The 13,062-nt window shown below is 48.5% G+C and overlaps 1 protein-coding gene and 1 non-coding gene across 4 annotated transcripts in view; both read right to left on the bottom strand.

Moving 5' to 3' along the window:
* PDIA6 (protein disulfide isomerase family A member 6) overlaps positions 1-13,062 on the bottom strand; it is a 51,006-nt gene that overhangs the window by 24,232 nt on the left and 13,712 nt on the right. The window contains exons 1-2 of one of the 3 annotated variants that reach the window (XM_025354602.1): positions 3,947-4,108; positions 1,489-1,666 (exon numbers count right to left, since the gene is read on the bottom strand). In XM_025354602.1, the coding sequence (XP_025210387.1) occupies positions 1,489-1,498 (10 nt within the window). In that variant the 5' untranslated portion in view covers positions 1,499-1,666; positions 3,947-4,108. Of the gene's footprint in view, positions 1-1,488; positions 1,667-3,946; positions 4,109-10,683; positions 10,757-13,062 lie in introns of those variants that run through there. The other 2 variants (XM_025354600.1, XM_025354601.1) reach the window with 2 other exon arrangements.
* On the bottom strand, positions 6,899-6,959 carry LOC112605454. The gene has a single exon (XR_003115444.1). It is a non-coding gene; the product is annotated as a U7 small nuclear RNA (small nuclear RNA).

Genomic DNA, 13,062 nt, shown 5'->3' on the forward strand with positions numbered 1-13,062 from the left:
CAGCCACTGGCTACCCCAAACTAAGATGTGCTGGTAAAAAGCACACTGAATTTTGAAGACCTAATGGAGGGAAAAATGTAATCTCATTATTATTTTTCTTTTTTTGAGATGGCATCTTGCTCAGCTGCCCAGGCTGGTGTGCAGTGGTGCGATCTCCGCTCACCGCAACCACTGTCTCCTGGGTCCAAGCGATTCTCCTGTCTCAGGATTACAGGCACCAGCCACCACGCCCAGCTAATTTTTGTATTTTAGCAGAGATGGGGTTTCACCACGTTGGCCAGGCTGCTCTTGAACTCCTGACCTCAGGTGATCCGCCCACCTCGGCCTCCCGAAGTATGAGGATTACAGGCATGAGCCACTGTGCCTGGCCTCATTATTATTTTTCATTTTGGAAACACATGTTGAAATGATCTTAGATATACTGAGTAAATACATTAATTTCACCTGTTTCTTTTGGCTATTTTAAATGTAGCTACTAGAAAATTTAAAATTACATACATGTTTGCATTATATTTCTATTGGATGGCGCTGCTCATTAATCTTTTCATTGCTGCAGAAAAGGTGAAGTAGAGTTTGACACATTTAACAAAGCAAGTAAATCAAGAACATAAGCACTGACAGTCCTAACTCCCAATAAGCTTGAAAGTAAGACTAAGGCTGGGTGTGGTGGCTCAGGCCTGTAATCCCAGCACTTTGGGAGGATGAGGCAGGTGGATAACCTGAGTCCAGGAGTTTGAGACCAGCCTGGGCAACATGGCAAAACTCCAACTCTTGTAGAGAAAAAATATAAAATACAAAAATGCAAAAATTAGCTGGGTGTGGTAGGGTGCATCTGTAGTCGTGGCTACTCCAGAGGCTGATGTGGGTGGATCGCTCGAGCCTGGGAGGCACAGCGAGATCCTGTCTCAAACAAACAAACAAACAAACAAACAAAACCAAAAACAGGATAATCCTCTACAGAGATGCACTACTTTTAAAGAATTTTATATTTTTTGTAAAATCTATATGAATTTGGTACTTGCTCAATACACCGAGCCTATTGTGAAATTTTCAAAAACCGAAAAGCAAGAGTAAGTTACAGATATTTTCTACTTCAGAATTTTTAAATTACTCCAATGTAACCATTTAGTCAATCCACTACTGACTGAATTTTGATTGTTGTTACCAATTCTGCACTAACAGCCCGGCCCTGAAAATTCTTGTATTTTCCTCCTCCCATCAAATTAGTATGACTGTTTCCTCCAGATAAATTCTTACAAGAGAGATCTGGGAGTATGGCTAACATTCTGAGATACCTGTCACACTATGCTTCAGAAACTGCGGTCTTTATTTCTGGCAAGACAAAACAGTAACACTTGCGTGACTCTGTACCAGGCATTGTTCTAAACATTTTGCATATGTTAAGTCATTTAAGAACCCTATGCGGTAAGTGTCATGATGCCCTTATTTCATAGACCAGGAAACTTAAACACAGAGAGGATAACTTACCTAAGAGCATATATTTAGATAGACCCAAATTTCTAACCGAAGGGCCGGAGAATGCAGTGGTATAGTCCACAGAACATCATTAGGTAGACTGTGGCAGAATTAGGTACTTTCACTTCTCTTTGCCAGTCAAGGACAGCAATAGAGTCAGTCCTCTCCTCTTCATGCTGTTACAAGCAGGCTGCAGTCACCAGAAGAGACCAGGGTTTTTCACCTTAGAAATGTGCTTCCCTTTCCATACAAAGACGCTCTTTACTGACAGTATTAACACAGACTTGGGTTATTCTTTTTTCTAGTAATGGTGACGGACCTTTGCTTGCTTTAAATTTTGCCTAGTTCTCACAAGAGCCTCCTCTGCTTGTACATGGCTACCCAATGAAAATGCTGTGTTGATTAAGGTTTGAGACTAAAATTCCTAAAAAGGCAATGTGACCTAGCAGGGCTACAAGGAAACCGAACATACTACTGAGAAAGAACAGACAAAAGATGTGGACATTCTGAATGCATAAAAGTAGCTAACAACTATCCCCAAGCCCCAAGAACACAAAAAACCCTGGGCTTACTTAAGATGACAAAGTAGGTCAATGCTGACCAATGATATTCTGTTTCTAAAATTCACATCACCATTCCACTCAGTGATAATGAACACCAATGGGAAATCGGACCATCCGAGTGAGTGTCTAGAATCTCTGTGAGCAGATGGCTCTGCCATCTGTGGTTTTCCATTCCTCCACAGCAGTTAAGGATGTTATAAATTCACAGCAGTAACATCTCTGTCCCACATCTGCTAGGAGTCATCTACGGTCCCAGAGCAGTCATCTAGAAACCAAGAGGTTTCCCAAAAAGGCTGCCATTTATTAAAATGAGTTAATTAATAGACTCACAGACTCGTTCAGGGTCTAGTCTGAATTCACTCACAGGAAACTAAACAGACTAAAATCTTTTCCCCTCATCTACTCTCTCCACAGTAATATGGCAAATATTTACATCTCTTTAAACATGTACTAACTGGGCGAGGTGACTGACACTGGTAATCCCAGGATTTTGGGAGGCTGAGGAGTGAGGATCACTTGAGGCCAGGAGTTTGAGACCAGCCTGAGCAATACAAAGAGACCCTGACTCTACCAAAAATTTAAAAATTAGCCAGGTGTGGTGGCATTTGTCTGGATCCCTTGAGACCAGGAGTTCCAGGCTGCAGTGAACTATGATCAAAACCCTGCACTCCAGCCTAGGAGACAGAGCAAGACCCTGTCTCGAAAAACAAAAAGACATGTACTAACTCATTAATCCTGAGGACAACCCTAAGGGAGTACTATTGTCAGCCCCTAAAATGGTGAGCACTGCTGAAAAGGCACTGGCACAGAGTGGTTAAGTAACTTGCTCCGAGTCACAGAGCCAGTAAATAGGGGGCAGGTGGTCTGAGGCCAGAGACAAGGTTAAGGACTCTCAGAGCCAAGGCTGTGACCAAGGTGAGCCCGGCGAGGACAGGACCCTTGGCCTCGCCTACTGTAGCCTCCGAAGCAGACATTTACAGAATTCCTAAGACGCTGGATTCCATTTCGTTTTTAAGGAGTCCGATGACATGTGAAGCACCCCTGCATCCTAAGCCCACGTTTTGGAAGGCACTGTCCCTTTCTAAGGCAACTATGGGTATTTATTTCAGGACTGAGATTTAACATTTCAGTTTTCTGTTTTTGAGACGAAGTTTCACTCTTGTTGCCGGGGCTGGAGTGCAGTGGCGAGGTATCCGCTCACTGCAACCTCCGCCTCCCGGGTTCAGGAGATTCTCCAGCCTCAGCCTCCTGAGTAGCTGGGATCACAGGCGCGCGCCACCACGCCCGGCTAATCTTGTATTTTTAGTTGAGACGGGGTTTCGCCATGTTGGTCAGGCTGGTCTGGAACTCCTGACCTCAGATGATCCACCCGCTTCGGCCTTCCAAAGTGCTAGGATTACAGGTGTGAGCCACCGCGCCCGGCCTAACATTTCAGTTTTTAAAAGTAGGAGCTGCATAAAACAGGTGGCAGAAACAAGCTGCAGTGCAGGGCGCCCGCCATCCTCCGTTCCCACGCACGAGTTCGAGAAGGCGCCCAGAGCAAGCTCCCCCGCGATTCGCCGGGAATACTGACCCCCTCGCCAGGATCCGGCCGGGGCTGGGCTCGGCGGTTCTCCAGCCCGGCCCCGGACCCCGCGCCCGGCTCCAGCACACTAGGCTCCCGCCCCCCGCGCACCGCCCTGCGAGGCTGCAAAAGTCCCTCCCCACCGGCGCCCTAGTCTCCGGCGCACCCGCACCTCCGCCGGGCAATCTCGCAGCTCCTCCGGCCGCCGAGGCCCGCGCCTCCCGCCCGCCAGGCCCGCTTCCGGCCGCCTACAGGCCGCGGCCAGCCGGGGAACGGCCTAGAGATTGGAAACCTTTCAGGCCGACCCCAGCTCGTTCCCCTCCCGCCGCAGGCCCGCACCTACCAAGCCCCAAGAGAGCCATGCCGAGCGCTGGGCTACGTGCAGTCCCCACCGCCGCCGCCGCTTCAGCCCTGCCGCGTGCCGCACGCCGCGCCCCCGCGCCCACGTCCCGCCCCAGGCCGGTCCAGTGGTCCGCCGGGCGGCCGCGCGGGGGCGGGCCGGAAGGCGCTCGCCGCGCCGTGGCTGCGGCTCATTGGCCCTGGTGGACATCGCTCACTCACATAGCCAATGGGAAGCGGCCGGGTAGAGGTTGCCGGTTTGGTTTTTTTCACGGGGGCGGTGGCGAGCAGCGGAAGGCGGGGCCTGCTGGGGGCGGGGCTGGCAGCCTGGGCTCGCAGCCCGTCTGCTACCCCGGCCGTCTCGGGGTGCTGCTCCGAGGGGAGTCCAGTGCTGGGCGTTTTTACCTCAGTTCCTTATTCTGCACCCCCCCCACCCGCCTCCTTCTTGCCTCTGTGCGCCCCCCACCCTTTTTATCCCGGGGGAGCGTGATGCGGCCTCAGGGCACCCATGGTCCGGGTAGCTGACAGAGAATTCCCCTTGTGCCCGACGAATATTCCGTGGACACACATTTGCTCCGCCCGCGCTGTCTGCAATGTAATTCGACAAGTTTCAATTTTGTTGAATTACTTTGAAAGTTCTTCTGTCTAGGGCGCATGGCTCTGCAGAGCCATCTCCTCCTTCTGTGGAGAACCCCAGGGACTTAAGCGGCAGTCTCCTCGCTGACAGGGTCTCCACTTTGTCCTGGGGAGCGAGGGGGCTGGCAATGCGCTCACGTGGGTGTGTGCTTTGTAAAATATGCAAAAGTAAAAAAAAAATATGTTTGTTGGGCAGGTTGGCGAGCAGTGGCATGATATAGCTCACTGCAGCCTTGAACTCCTGGGCTGCAGTGAGCCTCCCGCCTAGGCCTCCCAAAGTGCTGGGATCACATGCATGGGCCACCACGCCCGGCTAAAGTAAAATTTTTTTGTTTTTTTGAGATGGAGTTTTGCCCTTGTTGCCCACGCTGGAGTGCAAAGGCGGTGTCTTGGCTCACTGCAGCCTCTGCCTCCCGGGTTCAAGTGATTCTCCTGCCTCAGCCTCAGCCTACCGAGTAGCTGGGATGACAGGTGCATGTCACCACGCCCAGCTAATTTTTGCATTTTTAGTAGAAACAGGGTTTCTCCATATTGGCCAGGCTGGTCTCAAACTCCTGACCTCAGGGTGATCCGCCTGCTTCGGCCTCCCAAAATGCTGGGATTACAGTTGTGAGCCACCGCGCCCAACCTAAAAGTAAAATCTTTCAAGCACAAGTTAAGACCACTGTATCTTTCTGCCCTGATTCTCCCTCCTATGTTTGGAGTGGACGTGGACATTTTGTTTTTGTATTATTAATTTCTCCACATTGTACTGTTTAAGGCATAAGTATTCTTAGACTGGGGTCCAGGAGTGGTGGGGGCCGGCTGGTGGGCTTCCTGGAGGAAGTGGCACTAGAGCTGCGTTTGGAAGATTTTTCAGGCAAACTGGACTCAGAGGCACAGCAGCCCTCTGAAGTCACCGGGGCCTCTCCTGGAAGCCACATGCCAGCACTGATTTTCCCCAGGGAGGCTGCTTGTCCCGGGACAGAAATCCTCAGCTCGGTACCCTGGGCAGCTCCTCCTGAATGTGAAGGCCCCTGGGAATACCAACTAGTGATCGCAGGGCCGTTTGGGATTCATAGCAGAGGGCAGTGCGAGCCTGTTCCTCCAGGCCTGTCTGCTCTCCCTGAAGGGCGCCTGAGGGGCAATGAACGCTGAGTTTATTTTTCTGACCCCTTTCCCGCACTTGGCACATCTTCCCCCCTTAAATTTGCTGCTGTTGCTGACTGGATTACAGCGAAGTCCTTTTCCTCTCAGCCCGGAAAGTCATTCTTTTCTTCCCTGGAGGAATTTAATTCTCTTACCCGAAGAGGGCCCCTTCATTTATCTTCAGGTTAAGACAGTGACTTAACTTTGTCCCCATGGGCCACAGACGTCACAGCTTCCACAATGCACTCACGATCGAGTGTTTTCTCAGGGTTGTGAGCTGATCGCAGCCTCTCCAGGCCTGCTGTGTTCAGGCAGCAATCCCGCTTGGTGGCCCACACTGCCAGTGCCCTCGTGTGCTGTGTGGTCTCTGTCCCAGTTGGCCTCAGGGCTGATCCTCGTGGAGAAAACAGAGGCCAGATCATAACTCCCTGCTAAATATCCCAGGTCACTGGCTGCTCTGGAACATGGGCTGATACACAGCTGCACGAGGCACACGCCCCTGTGAAGCCCACTGTACATGCACAGGCTTCTGGAAATGCACAGGCTTCCGGAAATGCACAGGCTTCTGGAAATGCACAGGCTTCCGGAAATGCACAGGCTTCTGGAAATGCACAGGCTTCCGGAAATGCGCCGGGGAGTGTTGCTCATTTCTTTTTTCATTAAAACCAAATGCACATTAACAACCTAATTATATGATAAACTGTGTCAGGCACAATCACTGGCCCCAGGGAGCACATGGCCAACAGAGAGGCACATTACGCAAGGAGAAGCCCCTGGTACAGTGGAGTGGCGCCCAGAGGAATAACTTCTTTTTCTTTCTTTTTTTTATTTTTGAGACTGAGTCTCACTCTGTCACCCAAGCTGGAGTGCAGTGGCGCCATCTCAGCTCACTGCAACCTCCGCCTCCCGGGTTCAAGCGATTCTCCTGTCTTGCCCTCCCAAGTAGCTGGGACTACAGGTGCGTGCCACCACACCCAGCCGATTTTTTTTTATTTTTAGTAGAGACAGGGTTTCACCATGTTAGCCAGGATGGTCTCTGTCTACTGACCTCGTGATCTGCCCGCCTCGGCCTCCCAAAGTGCTGGGATTACAGGCTTGAGCCACCGCGCCCGGCTGAATAACTTCTTTTTTCGTTTCTTCACTGTGGTAAAATATACATGCAATTTGCCATTTCACCTATTTTGTGGGGTGAGGGGGCTTCCAGTAAAAGCTGGAAAATCTGCTAGACAAATTCTAAACAAGCTGTAACACCCTTTTTTGTTTGTTTGTTTTTGAGACAGTCTTGCTCTGTTGCCCAGGCTGGAGTGCAGTGGTGCAATCTCGGTTTACTGCAACCTCCACCTCCTGGGCTCAAGCAATTCTCCTGCCTCAGCCTCCCAAGTAGCTGGGAGTACCGGTGCACATCACCAATGCCCAGCTAATTTTGTATTTTTAGTAGAGACGGGGTTTCACCATATTGGCCAGGCTGGTTTTGAACTCCTGACCTCATGTGATCTGCCTGCGTCGGCCTCTCAAGGTGCTGAGATTACAGGCATGAGCTACTGCGCCTGGTCAGCATCCATTTTTAAATGTACAATTGAGTGGCATTAAATACATTCACAATGTTGTGGAACCATCACCACTAATCATCTCTAGACCTTTTTTGTCATGTTAAACGGAAACTCTGTACCCATTAAGCAGTAACTGCCCCTTCCCTGCTGTCCCCTGCCCTTGATCACCTCTATTCAACTTTCTTTATGAATTTGGCTAATTTAAGTACTTCATATAAGAGAAATTGTATTTGTCTTTTTTCGTTGTTGTTTTTTTGAGACGGAGTTTCACTCTTGTTGCCCAGGCTGGAGTGCAGTGATGCAATCTGGGCTCACTGCAACCTTTGCCTCCCGGGTTCCAGCGATTCTGCTGCCTCGACCTCTTAAGTAGCTGGGATTACAGGCACCCACCACCGTGCCTGGCTAATTTAAAAAATTATTTTAGTAGAGAGTGGTTTCATCATGTTGGGCAGGCTGGTCTCGAACTCCCAGCCTCAGGTGATCCACCTGCCTCGACCTCCCAAAGTGCTGGGATTACAGGTGTGAGCCATGTGCCTGGCCTGTGTCCTTTTTCTTTTTTTTTTTCAAAACACCATTTTCCTCTCTTTTTCACAGGCTCCAGCCTAGAGTCAGGTGTTGGGTTAAATTATCTTGTCTCTTCAACCTCTGTTCATTTGGAACATTTTCATGCCCTTTTTGTGCTTTTTTTTGTTTGTTTTTTGGCATCGACACTTTAGAAGCACACAATCCCACCTCCCCACTTTTAAAAATACTACATTTTTCCTTTGGGTTTATCTGAAATTCTCTTGTGATTGGACTGAAGTCATGCCCTTTTGCCAGGAAGACCACATATGTGACTGGGATTTCTTTCTTGGTACAGCCTTCCTTTCTTCCACAGTTATTTTGCTTCCCAAGATCAGAGGGTGAGCTTCTACTTCACAGAATCAGGTTGTAGCAGAGCTGAGGAAAGTCTCAGAGGACATGAATTCAACCTTCTGTTTTGTTGGGGGCAGAGGGTGGAGGCGACAGGCAAGGGAGAGATGTCATGTGACCTGTCCAAGACCCACACTGGGCGTGTGCTTGGCACAGTATAGGCTTTCAAGGAATGTCCTCATTCAACTTAGTTAATGACATGTCAAAAGCCAGAACCCAAGTTCGTTGATGCCTACATTCAAGCTCTCTCCCCTAAAACCTGCTGCCTCCTGTGAGACTTCTTTGACTATTGCAATCCTTCACCCTTGCCATTCTTTGCCGATGCACACACACGCACCGTTGGCTGCTCCAGCCCGCTAGGATCACTCTCCCTTTTTCTTCCACTCAGGAAGCTTGTGTGGTTTTTCATGAGTGAAAGTGATGTTATTAAAAGGCTAACTTTGATTACTCTCTAATTTAGCTAAAAGAGTCAGTGGTTTGCAGACGTGAGAACTTTATGTTATCAGCAGCAAGTCACTTGCCCCACCTCGGCAGCTGATGGCGACACTGTTAGGACACGGCCAGTAGAACTATGCCTGGAACCCCCTCTGTCTAACTCTAAGGGACTCCCAGATGCCTATTCTGAGTTCTAGTCATTCAGGTCATCTTTCTGGGTTGGAACAAAGAACTGTCCCCAAGCACCAGAGTTGAAAGTGACTCTTGTTTTAGGGCTTGTGGAAGAGGCTGCAAGCAATCAAAATCAAAGTTGCAATTCTGGGAATTCCTCCACGGTTACAGAACTGCAGCCAGGTATACACTGCCTGCTACACTACACCGCACGGCTCCCCTGGTGGGCGCCCAAGGGCCTTGCCAATGGAATGGAAGTTGAGGTGATAATCCCAACTACTTAGCCAGGTCCTGTTTCCTCTTCCACCAGGCAGAATTGCTAGACTTGGGGCACCCCAGTTTCTACCATGCAGACCCCCATAGTGCCCTTGGGGACACTGGAGCAGTGACAGGGAAGGAACCCACATCTAGAATGACTGGGAAGATCAGTGCCACCCTCCAACTTGGATGGCTTACCATGCAGCTGTTACTTTAGAGAGAAGATTCTATAGTTTTAAGCCATTGTATTTTGGAATAACTTGTCATAGCAGTTTAGCTTGACTTTGACTAATACAGGCCCTAATGTTCTGAGGGTGAAGAATCTGGACTAACGTACCCACAGAAGGAACTGGGCAGACCTGACAGGGGACATGTACCTCTTCCTAGAGGTGCTCAGGAGACACACCGTGCTCCTCTTTGGACTTTCTCGTTCATTCTGAGGTTTGGATCACAGGTAGAGTAGTCTTATTTTCAGTGGGGATAGGCAGATGAAGCCTTTAAAAAATACTAATAAAATACACACAACATAAAATAAAATTTACCACTTTAACTTATTTTATTTTATTTTATTTTTTGAGACAGGTTTCACTCTGTCACCCAGGCTGGAGTGCAGTGGTGTGATCATGGTTCACTGCAGCCTCGACCGCCTGGTGTCAAGCAATCTTCCCACTTCAGCCTCTCAAGCAGCTGGACTACAGATGCAAGCCACAACACACCTCACTAGTTTTTGTATTTTTTTTGTAGAGATGGGGTTTCGCTATGTTGCCCAGGCTGGTCTCAAACTCCTGGCCTCAAGTGATCCGCCCACCTCAGCCTCTCAAAGTGTTGGGATTACAGGAGTGAGCCACTGTGCCCGGCTCCTTTAACCATTTATTTTATTTTATTTTATTTTATTTTATTTATTTATTTATTTATTGAGACGGAGTTTTGCTCTTGTCACCCAGGCTGGAGTGCAATTGCACTATCGCGACTCACTGCAACCTCTGCCTCCTGGGTTCAAGCGATTCTCCTTCCTCAGCCTCTCGAGTAGCTGGGATTACAGTCTTATGCCACCATGCCTAGCTAATTTTGTATTTTTTTTAGTTGAGACGGGGGTTTGCCATGTTGGTCAGGCTGGTCTCGAACTCCTGACTTCAAGTGATCCACCTGCCTCAGCCTCCCAAAGTGCTGGGATTACAGGCGTGAGCCACCATAGCCGGCCTTTAACCGTTTTGAAGTGTACAGTTCAGTGGCATTAAATGCACTCACATCATTGTGCAATCTTCATTCCAGAGCTTTTTATCACCCCAAACTGAAACTCTATCCCCATTAAATGCCAACTCCTCATTCCCCCTTCCCCTGCCCCCTGGCAACTGTCATCCTACTTTCTGTCTATATAAATTTGACTACTCTAGACGTCTCATGTAATTAGAATCCTATAGTACTGTCCTTTTGTGAGTGATTGATTTTACTTAGTGTAACGTCTTCAAGGTCCATTCACGCTGTGGCATGTGTCAATTTCCTTCCTTCTTAAAGCTGAGTCACATTCCATCGTATGGATAGACCTCATTTTGTTTATCCTTCCATCTGTTAGTGGACACTTGGATTGTTTCCACCTTTTGGCTATTGTGAACAGAGGGAGGCTTCTACTGTGGGAGTTTCCTCTGCTTACTGGGTGCGTTAACCATGGTGGTTGATGGATACCTTATGGGACTTTTCTTTGATAGGGAGTGGGCAGGAGAAGACTCTGGGGCTGAAAGTGAGAGAGAAGAGGAGATGAGTGAGATGGGGATGGGGGAAACTATTACCGAATGTTCACCATATGCCAGGCTCCACATATTTACATCTGTGAACCTGTTAAAACTGCTTTTGTTAATCAACAAAAAGTTATAGTGCTGAAAAGTCTTATTCCTGAAAAAGCACAGACTGTTATAAACTGTGCTATTTGCGATAAATAGAGTGAGAATGGCACATCCTTCTTTTGTCTGAAGGACCTGAGTCATCTTAACACTGAGAAGCTGCCTTGATTTCCAAGCCAGGGCTTTCTGGACACAACATTGCACATTTGTCTTAACTTCATCATTTCCAGGGAGAGAGGAACCTCCATCCACTTCGTAGCCCAGGTCTGACCGTAATTCCTTTATACACAGTTGTGTTTTGCTTTGAGCCTATTAAAACACTGCTTTTTTTAAATCTTACCTACATCCTTCCCTTCTCCAGCCCCCTGTGGTATAATCCTGTTGGCTGGCTTGGTTAGAGTTGCCCCATGGGTCCTCTGAGGCGCCCTCTCTTGTTGCAGTGATCTGAGAAGCCGGCCTTTGCTGGTCTGCCTCTATTAGATGGGGCCACCACGTGTTGTGTTTCGTTTAATCCTCATAGCAGCCCTGCAGTTAGACATGACTAGTCTCACTTTACCTAGGGAGACACTGAAGTCCAGAGGCGTTCTTGGCATGATGAAGTGGCCTCGTTGTCTGGGGTAATACCCGTGGTTCGTTGTCTCGTGGTCATGGAGATTAAAGACATGGACCCACAAAGAATGAGGTTAAGAGCGGAAGTTTAATAGGTGAAAGAGAGAGAATAGCTGTCTGTTATAGAGAAGGGTCCCGGAAAAATGGGCTGTTGAACTGTGGTTCAATGTGGGGTGTTTTATAGATGAGTTGGGGGGGAGGCAGTGTCTGATCTACAGAGGGCATGAAAAATTGATTAGGACCAGGTGTGCCATTTGTATAGGGCGTACATTTCTGGCAACCCCCACCCCAGTATTTTATTCTGTAGGTGGGTTTTCAGTCTGAGTTGTGTCATGTTGCCCATTTATTTTTTACTGTACACGTGTTAACAAAGAAGGGGAAGATGGAACTTCCATGGTGGACACGTCCGGCCCCCAGGTAGTGTCTTTTCTATTGATGTCGTTGGCATTTCCCTGTGTAAGTTTCTAGTTTTTCTAGTTTTCTTTGTTTATCTATGTCTGTGGTTTGATTTTTCAGGCTAATCTTGGTTAGGAAAAAAATAATTTCTTGAGCTGTTTTGTGTTAGAAGGGAAGTTCTGTCGAGGACTCTTTTGCCCTCACTATCTGTCTAAATAATTTCTTTCTACCTCCTGTATCAGTGGCACCAGCTGGGGTAGCACGAAGCCAGGGAGCTGGGCCGGCTCACTCACATGGCTGGAAGTCAGAGCTGATGTTGGCTGCGACCTCCACTGGGGCCGGTGGTCGGCACACCCGCACAAGCTTCTCCTGGAGGTCTCTTCTCATGGATACTGGGGGTGTCTTCTCTCCTCTGTAAGCTGTGCTCTGAGAGTGAGCATCCTAAGAGTCAGGAAGAGGAAGCTGCCACTTCAAGACCTGGGTTTGGAAACTGACCCTGGTTCAGCAGGTCGCTGGGCCCAGGATGAAGGGGATGGGGAGTGGATTCTACCTCCCAGTGAGAAGATAGCGACAGAATTTTCAGGTCGTATTTTAAAACAGCCTTCAGAGCTTTGGAATGCCCTCGTCTCACTTTTCTGTTGTTGAAATATTGCCCATCCTTTATGACCCAGCTGAAATCTACATCCCTCCTTCCTCCTCTCTTACCTCTCAGTTGAAATTAATCATGGCCTCATCAGCTCTTCCAAAGCTCACCCTCGTCTGTTGCTTTCAGTCTCTACTGTTGCATGGTAAGCCGGTGGAGGGCAAGATTCAGTTAATCAGTTTTACCTGTTTGTAGGGACTGACAGCGTGCCCCTGACACAGGCAACAGGCACCCAGCATATGAGTGTTAAAAAATGAATAATCACTGTGAAGCCAAGGGGTAGAGGCAGGAGAAAGAGGGGTTAGGGGACAGCAGTCCCCCATTTCCCCAGGAGGCCTCTGGCTGTGTGGTTGGGTGTTACCTTCTATTCAGCAGTATCTGAATTGATGCTGAGCAAACATCTAGAAAGAGGAAGCATTGTTGGAGAACTTGCAATTCAGCACTTCTCCCTCTACAGGGTTCTAAGTGTTTCTGTGAATTTAAAGATTCTATCCAAGGGCAATAATAAATAATTTTTTTTTTTTGAGACAGGGTCTCATTCTGT

Source organism: Theropithecus gelada, chromosome 13 (genome assembly GCF_003255815.1).
Source record: "Theropithecus gelada isolate Dixy chromosome 13, Tgel_1.0, whole genome shotgun sequence".
In the NCBI taxonomy this organism is placed as follows: domain Eukaryota; kingdom Metazoa; phylum Chordata; class Mammalia; order Primates; family Cercopithecidae; genus Theropithecus; species Theropithecus gelada.